Here is a 20,884-nt window from a genome sequence, read left to right as displayed (position 1 = left end):
GTGTAAATAGCGTGTAAAAGCCTCCGACGCGTACGCGGGAACCCCTCGCCGTAAGGTAAAAGAGAAGAGAGGAGAGTTAAAAAAAAAGTAGATAGCGAGAGAATAAAGAGGAGAGTATAAAAGTAAGGGGGGAAAAAAACGCGCGAGAATTTGTGTATGCCGCGGTCCGTCGTTTCGTTAATGCGAATTGGCACCTCGCATCCGATCGCCCCAGCCACTCAAGTGATATTATAACCTTTTTTAAAAAAAAGGTAAAAAAAGGCGCCAAGTTCACGCATAGTAGTGTACCTATATGTATGTTGTTACGTCGAAAAAAAAAAGAAAGTGGTAGTATTATACCTCGAAAAAATTTAAGTAACAAGTGGTAGACGTAATCTTTATATCTCGAAAAATCTCAAAAAAATCTAAGCAGTAGTATCTTTATTTCCGAAAAATTATAACCCAAGTGATCTATCAAGACACATCACAAAATTATGTTACCTTATCAAAAAGAAGAGTCGCGCTTCAAGTGATCTATTACAATTACAAAAAAGAAATGATATCTCTTTAAATTACAGCGCCAATTACAGAGAGAACATATATATTGCCTAAAAAAATAATTGTTGCACTACTTTGAAAAATCTTTAAATTGTGTTTTTTAACAAGGAAATACAAGATATTTAAATACAAAGTTTACATGTGTATTTTTTAGTGGTCACAAAGAATTACAGAGGTAACAGTACAAAATAAAAATATTTTATTAAAATACATAAATTTTTCTTGTAAAAAAACTTGGCGCTGCTAGACCTCGAAATTTTAAATAAATAATGACAACAATAAATAAAATTAATTCAGAGAAGAATGCGATAAGAGTAATATGATTTAGTTACATTTTATATTATTATATTTAATCATCTGATTTTTCGCACGTCGATGTTGTAGTGTTTTCTGGTGATATTGTTACAGTCGATTCCGCCGGGGTCGGCGGGTTCCTCCCACACCCCGAGGGTCGTCGGGATCTCGGCCTTCGGCGTGTCCTCGCCGCCATATCCCGAAGATGATAGCACCTACCTCGTCTGGCGTAACAATCACGGACAGCCACGCGGAATTAGTGCGGCGTGTAAACGCAATCTTTTTTCTAGTCGGAATAATTATGGAGCGCGGCCCCGTACTTACCACCGCCGTAGACACCACCGCTCATAGTATATCTGAAGGAAGAGGAAGCCTGGCGCATGCCCGGATAGACTGTTTCACCTTTACGACGTGTATACATATATGTATACACACGTATACACACACTCGCACATGCAAATGTACATGCACACATTGCCGAATCTGTACGAATTGAGAGGGTTGCATGGCTATATATCCTCTTAAGACTATAATCGATCGCTGGTTACAGCGACGAACATAATGATCTTTTTATAAAATGTAACATAACATAATTCAGTTTAGTTTAATATTTTAAGCAATTGATGAATAGTAATTTATCTATAACTTAATTTTTTTTTCTATAAATTAAATCGCCATAAAATCTTTAGAAAAAAGAATATTGCGAAAATAGATAGTAAATAGTAAACTCGCCCTCAATAAACGGGATTGGAGCCACCCAGTATCAGTTCACCATCCATCGCGGACGAAAAATCTCTGTACAGGTTGTGTAATTTTGTATTGTACATTTGCATTTTGCATTGCATGGAAAGACAAAGTATATAATTAAAAAAATAGTTTTAAACACACGTGAGACATACGGAGAAATACATACCGATTTAGATAGGAACCAAAAACGTGTCGGAACTCCTTTGTGTTCGAGTAGGTTGTTAAAGCCAGAAATCTTTCGAAAACCAGTTAACGAGGGGTAAACCCATCCCCAAAACACCGTCGAATTTTGTATTGGAGAGGGATCTTGCCGAACAGTTCGTCGTTTTTCCGAATGTTTGGAATACAACCTTTAAGGTCAGCAACCTACGAAATGTTGATATTAATAAAATATAATCGCGTATGTTTTTTTTCGGAGAATAATAGCAACATGCGTTCCTTAGAAAACTTTTATAGATTATGACTATAATTAGAATTTAGTCGGACCATTTACTTGACAATGACTTACGATTACTACATCAGTAGAAAAGGACTCAAACACACAGCCATCTTCGTAATTAAAAACAAATGTATCATTCTGTGATATATATGTGGTGTACCTGCATTGCTTCCTCCATGAGGAAGCCAAATTAATAAATATCTACTAATAATTATGCATACAAAAACAGGCTTCCTCATAAAGGAAGCAATGTGCAGGTTTCTACTTGCACACTTAAAAACTATAAGAAAGCAATGTGCACACACACACAAGTTTCTACTTGCTCACTTAAAAACTATGAGGAAACAATGTACAAGTTTCTACTTGCACATTTAAAAACTATGAGGAAGCAATGTGCAAGTTTCTACTTGCACACTAAAAAACTATGAGGAAGCAATGTGCAAGTTTCTACTTGCACACTTAAAAACTATGAGGAAGCAATGTGCAAGTTTCTATTTTTACGTTCTTTTATGCATCATAGATAAAGACAATTCAGAAAATTAGGTTAGATATTTATTTGTTTGACATTAGTATTGCAGAAATTTGAGGTAGATATATAAACTGCATTATTTACACATAGTTCTTATAGATATTGAAATTAATGCGCGGAAGTATGTATATACAGGGTATTTTCTATGTAATCACAAACGAGCAAACATTCATACACACAAGTACACGTATACACACACACGTACACAAACAACGCAAACACGTACATGTAGGCACTCAACATTTACAAATACACGCGCATACGTATCCTTTACATATAAAAGAAAGCATCAGGTTATCTGAAAGAGACTGTGATCTAGACACTTCAGATTCTACTTCAGAGCTTCATATTTTTTCATATAATATAATTTATATAATAACTCAGAACGGAGCAACCGAGTGTTGACAGGGATCTCCTTTTATAACAAACGGTTTTTAATGTATCAAAAATTTTATTTTTTTATGGTTTTAATTGGTGACCGTATTCGTCTTATGTTTAAACGCGTACTCACATATTAAGACAGTCTTTATTAGAAATTACTTATTAGGAAAACGTTTTTTTTTTTTTTTTTTTTTTTTTTTAAACGACGTATATAAGCAATAGATAAGTAAAATACGACCGATATAATATACAATGAAATTAAGGAAGAACGTTATTGTAACGTACAAAATATCGTAAGTTTCATTAGGGAGATACGCCATTTTATGGTCAGGGCAGGAATCGGTAGCCTAATAAAATTATTTGTGTAAATTTACGTATGTACATGTTTTTATTTCACCTAAAGCTAGAATAAAACAATTGTGTTAAAATAACGTTTTTTTATTTTATATTATATCGGTCGTGTTTCACTTACCTATTAATCAAGAAAAAATTCAGTCTAGACATTAATTATGGATGACATTAGCATTACGGAAATTCGGGGTATAAAACATTTTCTCTTCCTATCTCTTTCTCTTTCTTCCTCCTTCTAATTCTCACTTACAAAACTTCACTCCATTAGCGGTTCACCGCCAATAAGTACATAATAGCATTAAATAATACATACACTTGTAGTATTTTAATAATTATTACTTTTTTCTATTTTTAATCACACCATTTTTCTATACAGACCAAGCACTTCAAGTTTAGCGGATGATAGTATGGATCCTTCTGCACATTATCAAAGTCAAGATACATCTGGTTTGCTCGTTCAATCATTTATTAAAGAAACGACAGAAAAAACAGACGCATTTAATGAGTAATCATTTTCTTATATCACGCAATATAATAATGTTTTGTTATTTAAATTTTTACTCTTTTGCGAAAGTAATTTTACAAGAAAGTAATTTATAACGTTAATATTTTAAATAATGCCATTTTTAATTGCATCGTTTTTCAATGCAGATCAAGCACTTCAATTACAATGGATTTTGATACGAATCCTACTGCTGAATGTCAAAGCCAAGAATCACCTGGTTTGCCCGCTCAATCATTTGAACAAGCGAGAAAAGACACAAGCACACTTGATAAGTAATTATTCGATTTTTGAATATTATACAATGTAATGATATCCAAATATTTAAATATTGAGCTCTCTGCACAAGTATAACTTACATATGTAAAATTTTAAATAATTATATCGTCCACTTTTATTTTATTTGCAAATTTATACATCGAAAGTTTTGCATTTTTTTCCATGTACTTGTAAAAAGGGGTGATAATCGTACAAAACAGGCTTCTTTAAAAAAATTAAAAAAACGCGCCAAGTATACGTGCTTCTTACAAAATTATTATTGAAAAATTAATTGATTTAATTTGGTTTTATAGTTTTATTTGTATTTCTTACTACAAAAACAATGATACCCAAAGCTTTGCTTCAAGTGAATATGATAAATTAGTAACGTCTGGTTTAAAAAAATAATGTTTCTTTATTATACTTATTGTGTACATGTTCTTTTTTAGAATAAGTCCGCAACCTGTTTTTTTTTTATTATGTAGCTTCACACACAAGAAACACTTGACGCGGGTTTTCTTTTTTCTTTAACCGTAAGTTTCGTGGATCTGTACGCGATCTGGTAATTAGGTAAATTTAAAATATTTTATCCATATAAACGTACATTCTAATAAATAAACCATGCATTTTTTTACCTTTGTGAGAAATTCTGCAAACGCTTGTTGAGGCGATCACTGTATCACATTTAGTATAAGACAATCTGTATTACACATTATAATGACACCGAGAAGACTAACACAGGAAGTTTTGGAATTATTTCGAGGAATTGAATCCTACGCTGGTAAAGAGCACGACCTGTAAAAAAAAATTAAGATACCTCATCCATCATCCTGCACAAGAATATTAAGAATACACTTAAACAGACATGGAATATATCCCGATGATGACATTCGTACACTACCTGACGACTTAAGGCAATATTACTCGGAATTACCGGGATATAAGGCAAAATGTAATAATTGTGGCAAAACATTATCCTTCTTAAGAGATTCGACAAATTTACGAGAACATTTAAGAAGACATTTTACAAGAATCCAGAGTCGAAATAAGTAAGGACACATTTAAAAAGTTATTAAAATACCAAAGATTATATAAAATAAATGTAATGACAAAACAATCAATAACTAAAGAAAATTGGGCGAATAAGAATTTTTATATATCGGGGCATCCATATAATATTTATTTGCAATTTTGATCCTAAAAGTTCACGTACACTTGGTGCGTTTTTTACCTTTCTTTGAAAAAGATGATATATTTGGAGATCTGTACGCGATCTGCTAATTATGCAAATTTTAATTATATAGGTATATCATATATATACATACATTTTAATAAATAAACTATGTTTCTTTTTTACTTCGAGAAAAATTCTATAATTATTACCACACACGCTTCTGTGATTTCGAATTGATAAAGACGTCTGCCCGTCCCAGATTACAGGGATGTCCAGATTTGAATTCTAGGCTGAAATCATATTTTACACAATAAATTTGTTATAGTTTGTTTCCAAGAGATGTTTTATTTAGCATTTATGATTATTAAGTTAATTATCAATTTAATTACGTGTACACTTCGTCTTTAACTTGAGACTGTGTTTCAAGACCGACAGTACTCACGTGCAGTTTGCTGAGCTGCTAAAGATTGTATATTGCAAAAATATATCATTTGGCACAGAGATCCAGCTCGACCATTGCAATAAAAAAATATTTCTATTACCTACTTGTAAAATTAAATTTTACTACAAGAATCGAATTAAACGAAAAGGAAGGAATCCGATACATGGAAAGAATCAAGTAAAATACAGCATGCAGAAAGAAAAAGAATATTTGCATTTATACAACGTATACAGGACAATTATCATTAATGTTTCTTAATTGTGGCATTACCTATCGGTAATGCTTAAAGCCGATAGAAGAAGCAATGACATAGTTTCAGTAAAGAATTGACTGTCAAAAAGCGTGCCTCGAGACGGCAAAGAAAAAGGGAAAATTCTTCATTCATTGTTTGATTGTTTTCATTATTTTTCTATATTAGTTTGAAGTCGTCGAATTTATAGATAGTGCGAAAACATGGATAAGGACACGACTGACATGAAGCCAAACCCCAAGGAGACCGCGAATATCTTCAGTGTTCTATTTTTCTGGTTTGTTATCTCTCCGTGTGCAATGTGTGCGTACGTTCATGTTTGACGCTATTCTTTTCTATCTTAAAGTATTTTTAAAAATCTGAAAAAATTCACAAAACATTTGTCTACATTGTAGTTGACGATTTTATAGTTATTTTGATAAACATCGTTTATTTAGTATTTTTTGGCAGGCTTGCAAGTATTACAGTTACGAGCAGATATCATTTTGGCCATAAACCCACGGAAAGATATGCACACGGATAGCTAAGATCTTAATGTATTCGTAAAAGAATAGGCGTTGAAAAAAGACCGAAACGTCTTTGCTTCTAATAAAAATTTTAATTTTCGCAAAACAGGAAAGATTTTAAAAAGGCGGAAATATTCCTTTTTTTTAGAAAGAAATACTTTTTTAAAGAAGAGGAATGTTCTTGAAAACAAAATTGGATAAAAAACTTTAGAAAACCATCTATCACCCTCCGATTTTAATGAAATTTTACAGATAGTAATATTTATTAAATGTAGTTTAGAACCACTAGTGCGGAGTTGTGGAAATGCTTATTTTTTGAAAAATTGCAATTTTAATTATTTAGCTTAATTATCGTATAATATTAAGTAGGCTTGACTTCAGTTAGAGAATACTATACTATAAATGTTATAGCCACCAGCCTTGTAGTGTTCCTAACATGCGGTTTTGTAATTGCATCGCACGTGAGAAAAGTCGAATAATTAAAATTCAAATTTTAATTCGGCTTAATTAACGTCTTTCAAGGTTTTAATATAAAAAAATTATTATAATTCAAAACAATTTTTGCTGAAATATTTATTTTATTAGTGTATTAGAAAACTGTATGTACAGTGTTTATAAAATAGAATAAAAGAACCAAAAAATTAAAGAAGCTTATTTTTTTACCTTTTTTTGCACTGTGAGCACCTCGCCTCACGTGGGAAGTTGGAAACCCATGTGGAACCATTTTATGTTAATAATAATCGCTGTACTTGCAAGGAGAAAGAATTGAACCATATAATTGGCCCGTATAATAAATATCATTTTTTGTTTATTTTTATAATAATGATATTTTGACAACTGCACTGTATGTACAGTTTTTTAATGCCCTAACAAAATAAAATATTTTAGCAAAATATTTTTATATTCTAATTTATTTTTATATCGGAATTTTAAAAAACATTAATTAAGCCGAATAATTAAAATTAGAATTTCTCGAAAACTACTAGTAGCTCCGATTACTTTCAGTAAATACTACGTACCTGTAAAATTTTATAAAAATTGAAGATTTATAGTTTTCTAAAGTTAAGCTTGAAATTGTATTTTTCCGACAAATAAAAAATCTTCATATTTTTTGAAGACAGAATTCTACTTCCTCTTCAAAATAAAGAATATTTTCGCTTGCATTACGTTAGCTATTTTTCTAACAACATGTTTTACGTTATACTATTTATCTAAAGAGAATGGAAAATTGCGTAGTTTTATCTCGCTATTTAGAAAATTGCAAATGGTGTGCAATTTACGTCGAGTCATACCCTCGTATCTATTTTTACGTATCAGCTATCACTCGGAGTAGATACCCTCGTATCTACTCCGAGTGATAACTGATACGTAAAAGTAGATACGAGGATATGACTCGACGTAATTACTGTAAGGTATGAAAAGGAGTCTCGCGATCCGAATATTATTGACACGTATAGAACGAGTCGAAAAAGATTATGGGCAATTACCAGATCTCTCATATAATGTCAGGATCAATGTCAGGAAATTAAGAGGGCAGAAGAAAACGGTACGTCTGTGCATAAAGCCAAGCTTCGTGTAAAAGAGATATTTCACGTATATTTTGGATACCGCTGTTACAGCGTATGCTAGGCTGCCTGCGACCGACCACGTACAATTTAATAACGCGGTATAAACGGTATAATCGGATGACCGATAATGACCGGGAACTCGTCTCGACTTGACGACTTGACGACGAAGTCTCGCGACGAACGCTTTCTACAACGACCGTCGACGGACTCCGGAATTACTGTTTATTGTACGTGGTCGGTTGCAGGCAGTAGCCTAGCATACGCTGTGTACGCAGTACCCAAAATATACGTGATTTATCTCCTTTTACACGAAGCTTGGCTTTATGAACAGACGTACCCGTTTTCTTCTGCTTTCTTACTTTTCTGACAATATTCCTAATATTATTCCTGACATTATATGAGAGGTCTGGTAATCGCCAATACTCTCTTCCGACTCGTTCTATACCGTGTTAATAATATTCGGGTCGCGAGTCTCCTAACCAATACCTTACAGTAATTCAGCCGTAAAATGAAAGGGTATAAGTAATTATGCCTAGTGATTCACTAGGCATAATTACTTATATCCTTTTATGTCTACGGCATTTTATATTAAATTTTATATATTATTATTAACACACACGCACACACACACACCCACAGCTCATATTGCATATGTTATATTGTACTATGTTGTATCGCCATTATCGCACATAAAGGGATTTATTTCTTTTCCTATATCTCTCAGACAATTTAGATTTATTTATAAACCAATCACACCTTCAAAGTAAATTTACAATGAAAAATACAAATAATAATGTATATCTAATTACGTATATAATAAGTGTTCAAAGTATAACACTTCCTGTCATACATATACAGCCATAAACAAACAAAATTATTATAATACACCCCTTTTCTTCTGAATATCTTGAAACTGAATGAATGTAAGCTTTTTGTTGTTTTCATCTTATATTGGCCTTGTAAATAGTTCAACCATTGAGGTACAAAGTCCATCCGAAGTGAACAGTTTTCTGAGTAATATTACTGTTTCTCTAAGAAAGATAATAGACTTTGTACCTCAACTGTTCGAACCATTCACAAAATCAATAAGGATGATGAAAACAGATTCATTCATTTCAAGTATTCATGCCAAGATATTCAGAAGAAACAAAGATATTAATACAAAATAATTTTGTCTACGGTTGTATATTTGTCATATATTTATTGATAGAAGAAGAAAAATAAAAAAACCATTGCTTTTATAACATCTTTAAGCTGTAGTACAATAAAGTATACCGATTGTGTAAACAGGTGGATGCGAGAATTATTTATGAAAGGCGCTAAGTGTGATTTAAAGGAATCTGATATTTATCGACCAATAAAAGCGGACGAATCTGAAAAACTGACCGATCATCTCGAGAAGTGAGTATCGCCTACATTAAAGACAAACGGACATACGTTAACGAAGAAACACATGAAAGGCCTGTTCTTTTTAACTGAACTTCTTGCACGATTCATCTTTTCTCTTTTTCTCTCAAACGCAAGTGTGTAACGCTTTTTTTTCGTCCAGGTACTGGAGTCACGAACTGGATAAACTGAAGAACCTGGAATACACTGAGAATAAAGACGGGTTGAAGGTGCCACTGAAGGAAAACGCTCGTCCGAAATTATACAAGGCGATCTTCAACGCTTTTTGGTTGCCATATTTTATAATCGGAATCTGGTTATTTATCCAAGTAAATTAATATTTTTGAGAAAAAATATCATATTAATAACTGCAACACTTTATTATAGATAAATCGTCAAAATATAACAAAAATATAATGATTGCCCTATTCTGGACCTCTGCAAAACCATTGCAAATGGTAAAAATTTCATAATACATATATCTTACATAATCTTTTTGTACAATTGAATTACGAAGTTAATTTGTTGAAAAATTTGTTATTTTCAAACATTGTTTAAACGATAATTACTTAAACAAATAAAAAAAATTATTACAAAGAACCTTTAATCCTATGTATTAAAATTTTAATTATTTACAATGGTTTTGCGTTTGCGGAGATCCAGAATGGAATAACAATCGTCGTACTTTATTGTGCGATTGTACACCAACTTTTAAACACAAAGCGCGCCTGAGGTTTAATAGTGTCCCAGTGGTGAAAAATTTTATAATCTTATATTAAAATATAAATGTTCTTTAATTTAAACCGTTTTAAAAGTCTTTCGTACGTCAGATTCATCAGCTACATCAAAAATGGTCAAAAACACGTTTTTTAGGAGATTTAAAAATTCCATTTTTCTTGTGAACCAAACGTGCTAACTGGAGGTTTTTGCCTTTGTATCAATTTCAGCGCACAAAAACTATAATAGAAAACTACTTTTCTTTTCCAGACTGCAAAATCACGTAAACTTGTGTAATTTGGGATCTCTCTCTCTCTCTCTCTGTTTTTTCTTCTTCTTAGATCCATTAAATTCACAAGCCTGTAGGAATCGTTAAATTTCAACGTTTTTACTTTCAGTGCAGCGTGGTACGCGTTGCGATACCGATCTTTCAGGATTGGATTATCGACTACTTCGCTAAAAACCAGATCGCGAAGTACAAGACAGAGAGGAACGAAGTGCTAATCTACATCAGCTCCATGGTCATTTGCAATATCATATCCGCTCTAATACTGCACCATACGATACTGCTGTCGCAACAGATCGGCATGAGGATACGCGTCTCCTGCAGTTCCCTCCTCTACCGAAAGGTAGTGTTGATTAATTTGCGTGTCCATGCGTTGATCCAAGTTTATTCCAGCGAGAAAGAGCCCTCTTTTCTAGCTGGAAATGTGCACTATATGTTCGCCATAACTAATTAAGTAATAATTTATATAACGTTTAACGCGAATCCTTAGATCAACGTAAAAAATTGATCAATGTTGGAAAATATTTTCCCATATATTATATAAAGTAACTGAGGGGAATATGCCACTCGTTATGTTTAACAAAGCTACGGTTAAAAGCGCTCATGCCACTTTGTAACACTTTTGTATCTTTTCTTTCTTTTTAATAGTAAACAATCAAAATATTATATTAAAATCATATACAAATAACAGGTAAAGGAAGGAAAAAGGAGGCCAGTATGCAAACATACTTCAAAAAAAATGAAAAACAGGAAAAAAATCAAGTTTTTGTTCAGAGTGGCATATTCCTCCCAGTTACCCTATAAGCTAGTCTCCGTCTGATTGTGAAGAGATTAATTTCGATGTCGAAAAAAATTAACTTAAACCATTTATTGTTAATGCTTTAAAAAAGTGGTTATATTTATATGGTGATTTACATATGACGTTCATTTAAGGAAAGTATAGGATAGAAATCGATATCAGAAAGAATGTTATTTACTAAATATATTATATATTATGTAGTAGTAGAACCTATAATTTTTTTTCAAAACTGTTGCAGTTATTACGTTTGAACAGAGCGTCCATAGACCAAACCGGTACTGGACAGATCACGAATCTTCTCAGCAATGATGTCAGTCGCTTTGATGAGTTAATGACATACCTGAATTACATATGGATCATGCCTATTCAGGTAATTTTTCATCCTTGTGAAAAGTATTCGTGTGCATTCTGAGAATATTTATATCTATCTATACTATTATATAAAATCCTTACGGATGGTGTATGTTTAAACGTTAATAACTTAAAAACTTTTGGACCGAATTTTTATCACAAGTATATGAAATAGGAGTAGAATTTTCCGGGGAGTGCTATAGAGTGTATAGTTTTTCGTTACCGATTTTCTGGAAACCGATTTTTTTACTTCTTTATTTTTTAAATATTAAAAGAATTAAAGAAATCGGTTTTCAGAAAATAGATAACGAAAAACTACACACTCTATAGCACTCCCCGGAAAATTCTACCCCTATTTTATATGGTTTTAATACAAATTTGGTCTAATAGTTTTTAAGTTAAAAACGTTCAAACATACACCACCCGTAAGAATTTAAAAAATTAAAAAAAAACGTTATTTATTCCGTTATCTATTTTCTGGAAACCGATTATTTTAATTTTTTTAATTCTTACATGTGGTGTATGTTTGAACGTTTTTAACTTAAAAAATATTAGACCGAATTTGTATCAAAACCATATAAAATAGAGGTATAATTTCCCGGGGAGTGCTATAGGGTGTATATAGTTTTTCGTTACCGATCTTCTGGAAACCGGTTTTTCTAATTTCTTCAATTTTTCGGGAAATAATTGACGGAATCTCAAAGAATTGTATATAAAACAGAGGTAAAATTTTCCGGGAAGTGCCATAAAGTGTATAATTTTTTGTTACCGATCTCTTTGGAAGCCGGTTCCGAAATTTTTTCAATTTTTCGGGAATTTATTGACCGAATCTTAAAGAATTGTATATGAAATAGGGGTAGAATTTTATGGAGAGCGCCATGATGTGTACAGTTTTTGTTACCGATCTTTTTGAAAACCGGTTTTTTTTTAAATTTTTCTAATTTTTTAGGAAATAATTAATTGAATCTCAAAGAATTATACATGAAGTAGGGGTAGAATTTCCCGGGGAGTGCTATAAAGTGTTACTATTTTTTGTTACCGATCTTTTTGGAAACCGGTTTCAAATAACCGAATCTCAAAGAATTGTACATAAAGTAGGGGTTAAGGGGATCCTAAAGTGAAGGCTGAACTTCCTCGACGTCGGTAATGTCAACATTTCTAATCCTGTTTTTTATGTCATATATCTATATCTGTCCTTGTCTAATGAAAGGCATCTGTCTTTGTTCGATTGCTGCGCCATCTCTTGCCACACGCAATACTGCTTATTCTGTCAACCTGAATGTGCTTTTGCACATATATAAAAGTTATATACATTAATCTTTTTTTCTAGGCTTTCAATCTTAGATCTAATTGCACGATATTGTTCTTAAAAGTTGTCCCTAGGTCATGCCGGTCTAATTTTGTGGATATTTATTGTGGAATTTTTGTACAAAGCAAATATTGTCGTCACGTATACCAAAAATTAACAAAAATATTAATTTTTTCTCGTTTTTAATATAAATTCGATCACCATGACCTAGATTTTGATGCGTACTTTAATTCTAGACAAGAATTTTGCATTTCTATAAAGCCAATTAAAATATTAGTGCTAAGAAAAAAAGTCGGTATTACAGACGGGTTTAGGATCCCCTTAAATTTCCCGGGGAGTGCTATAAAGTATATAATTTTTTGTTACCGATTTTTTTGGAAACGGGTATCAGAAGTTTGACAAATTTTTGAGGAAATACAATAATTGATTGAATTTTAAAGAATTGTTTATAAAACAGGGGTAGAATTTCCCAGAGAGTGCTATAAGCTGTATAGTTTTTCGTTACCGATCTTTTTGGGAACCGGTATCTTTTTGGAAATCGGTTACAAAATTTTTCCAATTTTTAAAAAAATAATTGAGTGAATCTTAAAGAATTGTATACGACGGAATTGAACTTTAGTGGATAAAAAAGTAATATTTTTTAATTTATAGCATTTTAGAGAGAGAGAAAGAGAGAGAGAGAGAGAGAGGGAGGGAGGGAGGGAGAGGAAGAAGGATAGGGAAAGGGAGAAAGAGAAGGAAAGGGAAAGAGGGAGAGAGGGAGGGAGAGATAGAGGGAAAGGGAGAGGGAGAGAGAGAGAGAGAGAGAGAGAGAGAGAGAGAGAGAGAGAGAGAGAGAGAGAGAGAGAGAGAGAGAGAGAGAGAGAGAGAGAGAGAGAGAGAGAGAGAGAGAGAGAGAGAGAGAGAGAGAGAGAGAGAGAGAGAGAGAGAGAGAGAGAGAGAGAGAGAGAGAGAGAGAGAGAGAGAGAGAGAGAGACTATTTGCGTGTCTTAATACACATGTCCTCCGGGGCGAAGCCCGGGTAACCAGCTAGTTCTAATATAATTAACATCAACAACGCTTATCCCTTCCTTTAAATAAATAGCTCAAATTATTTAATCTCTTTCTTAAATTAATTGATAAGTATGTTTAATAATTATAATCTAATTCATATAGCAATTAGTCATACATCTATATCTATTTATATGCAATTTTTGTTCCACTAATTAGCTGTAAAAATATAGAATATCTTCTTTTTTTTTATGTTCACATTACTTTTTATAAACATCTGTTAAGATTGACCGTTTTTCTTATAGATCATGATCATAGGAACTATTATGTGGCAAAAGATTGGTATTTCGGTTTTTGCCGGCATCGGAATGCTGTTGATCATCACCCTAGTGGCACAAGGGACCTTCAACTTGTTGATCCCCAAAATCAGAGCTATGATCGCGACACTGACCGACCGAAGATTGCAGCTGATGAGTGAACTCGTAGCCGGGATACAGGTATCGCCGGATATTTGATAAGTTACTTTATTGTTAAACAACCGAAGATATGTGAAGACGCTAACGTTCAAGTGTCAAATTCAAGTGCTAAATGAGATTGCCTGCAATGCTAAGAAAACAATTTTGTGAAACAAACTTGCAGGATCATAATTCTCGTTTCAGGTGGTAAAGATGTACGTTTGGGAGAAACCGTTCAGCAAGATCGTGTCGATGACCAGAGAGCTGGAAATCAAAGAAATCAAATTCTCGTCGTACGTGCTCGACGCATACGTGGTCATAACAATCTTCACCGATCGACTGGCCCACTACTCCACTTTGGTAATGTTCGTCCTAAGTGGAAATGACTTGACTGCCGATGTTACCTTCGTAACATTGACGTACTTTAGTATTCTTCATATTACCGTCGGGGTGTGCTTTCCGCTGGCGCTAATAAAGCTAGGCGACTCAATAGTGTCTACGAACCGATTGGAGGTGCATATTGTCATTATATATTTCCAAATTCGCGATAAACTATTAAATCAATTGTTTTACAATATATCCTATAGTTTGACCGGTACATACTTACGCAATTATTAAAATGCGCTTAATTTGTACAGGACTTTCTGCTGATGGACGAAGTGAACATGAAACGTTTAGAGAAGACGCCGCAGTTACAGGATATATCTCAGAAATCAAACAAAGCGACTAATGTAGAGAATCACACAGACAGGTACATCTCAAAAAATGGGAGTATCGCGCTTTCGGAACTTCAGGAAACTTCTGACCTTCCGGTCTGCGTGAAGCTTCAGCAAGTTTCCGCCAATTGGATAAACGGCCAATTGCCGCCGACTTTGTGCAATATCAACTTGATCATCAATCCGGGCCAGTTATGCGCCGTGGTTGGCGCCGTGGGCTCCGGCAAATCGTCTCTGTTACATCTGCTGCTGAAGGAGTTGGATCCCGGCGCGGGTTCAGTGCTTCTCACCCAGGGCTCTTCGAAGAACAGTTTTCTGCGCATCTCCTACACCAGCCAGGAACCCTGGCTTTTCAGCGGTACTGTGAGAGACAACATACTCTTTGGTCAACCCTACGACAAGGCCAGATATATTCAAGTAATTTTCCAGACAGTTACCGCAGATATTGTATAATGTTCATGTATCCCTGTTGTACGTTAATATTGATAACTTTTTTGTAACTTTACATTATTTTCATATCCTTCAATCTTTTGCTTCAACAATTAATTAGACGTAAATCACCATTGATTTGTTATCAATTAAAGAAAATATGTCTCAGTGAGTACTATAAATTTTGCCGAATCTTTAATGTGTGTGTGTATGATTCTATCTATATAAAAGAGAAATAATGTCTAATATTTCATTTCAAGCTTTTTAGCATTTTACAGTATATTTATCACTTTCTGTGATCAACTGGCAAACGTTTTAGGTGGCAAATGTGTGCGCCTTGACAAAGGATTTCCGGCAGTTTCCACAAGGAGACATGACGATGATCGGCGAAAGAGGTATAACTCTGTCCGGAGGCCAAAGAGCGCGAGTCAATCTTGCGAGGGCGGTTTATAGGCAGGCGGATCTCTATCTGTTCGACGATCCCTTAAGCGCGGTGGACTCTCGTGTCGCCAGGCACCTCTACAGGAAGTGCATCACCGAGTATCTCCACGGCAAGACAAGGATACTCGTCACCCATCAGTTGCAATTTCTCAAACGCGCGGATCACATCGTCGTGTTGAATCGAGTGAGTACCGCGGAGAATATTCTTTAATCGGTATTTCGATTTTTATTTTATTGTTACATTCCAAATTTCAACTTCAAATCCATGGCATTTCTATCCGGACTTGATGGACTTGATTCTTTCAAATCATGTAACAAACTTGAAAAATTTAGCGTGAAATTTGCCGAGTAAAGAGACTCAGTTTTATCGTTTTAAAATTTTAAAAAATATTTATAAATTTATATCTAAAAATCTAAATCATAAATAATTATAAAATTCTGGTAGATTAAATATCTTGATTTTATTTCCAAAGGGTTTCGTGAAAATGCAAGGAATCTATAACGAATTAGTACAATCAAATAAAGATTTCATTGGGATGTTGGACAATTTGACTCACGAAGCACAGAAGAAGGAACAGAACATGAGAAGAACCTTGGAAATGTCTACGAGACAAATGTCGATAACGCGACGTGATTCGGAATTATCGACCGCGAGTTCCATTGTAAGATAAACATTATCTCTCGCTCTTTTTAATTAAAAAACGGGAACCGTCAAAATTTTTCATATATAAAATTTGTTTAACACAAATACATTCGTAGCGAGACAAGATAATTGAAAAAAGTATATTTATATGACATATGTTCGCGCTAAAGATAATTAATACAGATTTAGTTACTGATTAGCAACTAACAAAGTAATTTAAAGAAAATTCCCGAAGTATGCTATAATCAGAGAAGATAAGTGGTTCCTAAATATTTATTAATTTTCTTAACATTGTTTTCTTAATATTTTTTGTGATCATAGCGCGACTATCTCTCTATCTCAATCAACTAATTAGATTGTTATTTTGTTTTCGCCCACCAGTCGGACATTGATGATTCGGATTATGCGGAGAACAGCCTGGAAGCTGAGATGATGCCATGCGGCCGAATATCTGGCAGAGTGTACAAGGAATATATCCATCACGGCGGCAACTACTTTACCTTGTTCACGTTGCTGCTGCTCTTCGTCATCAGTCAGGTTGCCACCACAGGGAATGATTACTGGCTCTCGTACTGGACCAACTTGGAGAATGTCAGGCGCATTAAAAATTCTAGTGAGACCAAACAGTTCGCAAACATGTACAACAACAGTTTCCTTGGGTCGATCTTCTCGCTGAATCCAGACGGCCTGCTCAGTACCGTGGATGCCGTATACGTATACACATTCTGCATCATTGCCTGTATTACTAACATACTGTTCCGCAATTTACTCTACACGCAAATCTGCACGAACTCGAGCTGCAACCTCCACAATACCATGTTCTCCAATCTGCTGCATGCGCGCATGTCCTTCTTCCACACCAATCCTTCTGGTGAGGAGCAATCGCTATAGGCAAAGAAAATAATCGCGCTAAAGACAGATTTTGATGAATTTACGAGAGAGTTTACGAGAGATTTTGAAGAGTTTCCGAAATTTAAATCCAGAAGCAAGAAGTTCGACATATTTTAATCGAGTTTTATTTTATCGGGCAATCCAAATAATTTTTATCCTTATTTATAAAGATATGATGCAGCATAAGTTCTTCTTCGCATATCTATACTGTCAGAAATCTAAATAATCAAAACTATATGTATAATTAATCAATTCTTGATTTCGATTCCCGATCTTCAATTCCTAGATATCTGTTAAATTTTGTTCAGATTTAGAGGTTTTCGTGTTCCAGGGAGAATTTTAAACAGATTTTCGAAGGACATGGGCACTATGGACGAATTGCTACCCAGAGTGATGTTAGAAGCGCTCCAAGCGTTTTGCACAGTGTGCGGTGTATTGACCATGGAGGCGATAATTAATCAATGGATACTGATACCGATAGCAGTACTGTCCGTGTTATTTTATTTCGTGACGATATTCTATCTGAGAATCGCTCAGAACTTCAAACGTCTCGAAGGCATATGTAAGTATTAGAACATGTAACTTTTCATTTGGTAAAGAGCGAGAATGGATACGCGCGGGCCGCGGAGCATCTCCTTCCTAGATTTCGTTAGACATCTGTCATCAGATTTGGATTTTTAAGTTCTCACCCGGCATATAAGATCTGTAAGTTTCAGAAGTTCTCAAATTCGCGTTTGTAATTTTCAGCGAAGAGTCCGATATTCTCACACGTAAATGCTACGCTGAACGGCCTGGCGACGATCAGAAGCGGCGGCGTCGAAATCGAGAAGATGATGCGAAGACAGTTCGACATGTTGCAAGACCGTCACAGCGGCACGTGGTACCTCTTCATAACAAGTTCGGCAGTCTTCAGTGTCTTTATGGATCTAGTCCTGAGTCTATTCATCGCTTTGCTTTGTTTCTCCCTAATACTGATGAATGAAAATGGTAAATTATAACTAATTAAAATATTCTTGTTAAGGATTTTTATTAAGTCTTCATAATTTCGAAGGATTTCGAGAAAATACAGAAAGCTATAAAGGATCCTTATTTCCGTGAGAGATTATTATATGTTGAAAAATACGTTTGAACAATCGTGAAAAATTTTCGAGCTATTACTAATTCTTTTATTTATCTTCATGGTGCAGACAGTGTAAAAGACAGCGAAGCAGGTCTGGCGATATCGCAATCATTGATTTTAGTCACCTTTCTGCAGCATGGTATAAAACAGTTCACCGAGACGATGTCGCTAATGATCTCCGTGGAAAGAGTTCTCCAGTACACGAATCTTCCCCAGGAAGATCCCATTACCTCGGACAATCCGCCGCCGTCTACATGGCCGTCCCAAGGACAACTGACCTTGAAGGACGTCAGTATGAAATATCGCAGTGATCATCCACCTGTCTTGAAAGTAGGTAAACCTTTTTTTCTGCAGACATATTTTATGTTTTATCACACCGTCGCGTTTCGCAGAATCTGAACGTATCCATCGAACCTGGCTGGAAAGTTGGAGTGGTGGGACGAACAGGCGCGGGCAAGTCCTCCTTCATCTCAGCGCTTTTCCGTTTATTCAACGAAGGTCTGGAGGGCGAGATTAAGATCGACGGTCGGGATACGAGCACGGTAGGCCTGAACGAGCTGCGTTGTAAGATTTCCATCATACCGCAGGAACCAGTGCTTTTCTGTGAAAGTCTGCGTTACAATCTAGACCCGTTCAGTCAATACAATGATATGAAGCTGTGGGAGGTGTTGCGACAAGTCGAGTTAAACAACGTCACATTGGATCAGGAAATCTTTTACGGCGGGCACAACTTCAGCGTCGGCCAGAGACAGCTTATATGTTTGGCCAGAGCCATTCTAAGAAACAATCGTTTGCTTGTTCTCGATGAGGCCACGGCCAATATTGATTTGCAGTGAGTCTCGACGATTTTTTAACAGTAGAATTATGTTTAATTTTTAAATATTGTTTGATAAAGATCAAGGTTTTGATTACTTGATTGTTAACAAATACGAATAAATTATATAAGTAATTATAAATTATATCATATATAAGTAATTGAAATTTTTTACTAGTAAAGTATTAATTTTCCGATTGAGTATCTCTACTGTGCGGTAAAGTACAATGATCAGTATTTATTTTGTAATAAATTCAAGATTTTAGAAGAATAACAAACTTTTTAAATTAAATCAGATTTCCAGTAAGAGTTTTCTATTCTGTAGCTGTAAAACACTGTTGTAATTAATTTTTGAATCATTTTGTGAATTTTCTCTAAATGTGTATTTCTATTTCTAGTACCGACGCTTTAATTCAGGACACAATAAGGAGTAATTTTAATGAATGCACCGTCATCACAATAGCACATCGTTTGAATACCGTTATAGACAGCAATCGGATTATCGTAATGGAGAACGGCTCCATCGTGGTAGGTATCTTTACTTTAATAAAATGTATATTAGAAACTATGTTTAGTAAACGCAAATTAAAAAGTGTAGTTTTCTCTATAAATGTCTACAAAGAAAATTGGTTTATATAATTGTTCTAATAATATAATTAATGGCACAAATAGTTTCTCGATAAAGAGAACGTTTACATAGTAGAAAATATAGAAGAAAAACCATTGTAAAATGGACATTCAGTGTCCGAGTTTTTACACTTAAAATTGTCTGAAAAAGGAGTTAAAATTATATAAATAATATGTTGCAACGTATCCATGAAAATTTACAGGTTTTCGAAAAATTCTCGTTTAAAATTAATTTAACATGATTTCTTTGAAGTTGATATTTTATTGAACAATACGTGTTCTTTCTTAAAAAAAATCAGTGCTAATATGTATAAAATTTAACCAACTTTTGTAGAAAATTTTGTAATTTTTTCAAGAAAAGTTTCCTATTTGTTATTTTTGATAATGAGAATTTTCACGCCAACAGGAATTTGGTTGCCCGTACGAGCTGTTGCACGACAAACCAAAAGGCTACTTCTCGCAAATGGTGGAGAAAACGGGCAATCAGATGGCACAAAGTCTTCTGGAACAGGCGAAGAAGGCTTGCGAGAAGAACAACGATCATCGTGAAGTGACCTTATCGGCGCAAAATACCGAAAGCAAGAGCGACGTCACAATTATAGAATAATCCGCTTTGTAGATTTTGTATTATACCAAAGAAATATATCTATATTTAATTATATACATATCTATATACCTTATTATATACAGAGTAATTCAAACTTATTGACAAACTTAAGAATCGTATAGAGGTGTCGGAATAGAGAAACTTTTGACTAGGAACCTATTTGTCAAGAAAGAAAAGATTAAAAAGGAAAAAGGAATGTTGTAAGAAGATTTCATAAATCGAGGATAAGCTGCGGCTTTAGGTTTAGTGTATTACATCCCAATTTCTCTATTCTCTTTTTAGTTTTAGTTTAAACTAAATAATTAACAAAGTGTTTGTTTGTCTC

The 20,884-nt window shown here is 34.2% G+C and overlaps 1 protein-coding gene and 1 long non-coding RNA gene across 7 annotated transcripts; one reads left to right on the top strand and one right to left on the bottom strand.

The window, feature by feature from the left end:
* Positions 1-663: 663 nt before the first annotated feature.
* On the bottom strand, positions 664-5,716 carry LOC139817496 (uncharacterized). Its single transcript, XR_011733243.1, has 5 exons — positions 5,422-5,716; positions 4,674-4,833; positions 1,745-1,944; positions 1,156-1,626; positions 664-1,055 (listed from the first exon to the last, which is right to left on the bottom strand). It is a non-coding gene; the product is annotated as an uncharacterized lncRNA (long non-coding RNA).
* Positions 3,938-20,613, top strand: LOC139817494 (ATP-binding cassette subfamily C member 4-like). 6 transcript variants are annotated; one of them, XM_071785634.1, is made up of 17 exons: positions 3,938-4,055; positions 9,269-9,379; positions 9,528-9,693; positions 10,480-10,710; positions 11,405-11,536; positions 14,122-14,313; positions 14,476-14,784; positions 14,910-15,404; positions 15,736-16,041; positions 16,331-16,519; positions 16,882-17,371; positions 17,723-17,953; positions 18,139-18,378; positions 18,579-18,841; positions 18,904-19,343; positions 19,724-19,853; positions 20,359-20,613. In XM_071785634.1, exons 1-17 carry the CDS (start codon positions 3,949-3,951, stop codon positions 20,557-20,559), a joined length of 4,233 nt encoding a protein of 1,410 aa, XP_071641735.1. In that variant the 5' UTR covers positions 3,938-3,948; the 3' UTR covers positions 20,560-20,613. The 6 variants fall into 6 exon arrangements, with proteins under 6 accessions (XP_071641735.1, XP_071641741.1, XP_071641739.1 ...); XM_071785638.1 differs by lacking the exon at positions 3,938-4,055 and adding an exon at positions 5,986-6,181; XM_071785636.1 differs by lacking the exon at positions 3,938-4,055 and adding an exon at positions 5,986-6,211.
* Positions 20,614-20,884: the final 271 nt, after the last annotated feature.

This window comes from Temnothorax longispinosus, chromosome 8 (genome assembly GCF_030848805.1).
Source record: "Temnothorax longispinosus isolate EJ_2023e chromosome 8, Tlon_JGU_v1, whole genome shotgun sequence".
NCBI classification, from domain to species: Eukaryota; Metazoa; Arthropoda; class Insecta; order Hymenoptera; family Formicidae; genus Temnothorax; species Temnothorax longispinosus.
Note: the sequence above shows the minus strand (reverse complement) of the source record. Positions and strands in the feature narration are given on the sequence as shown.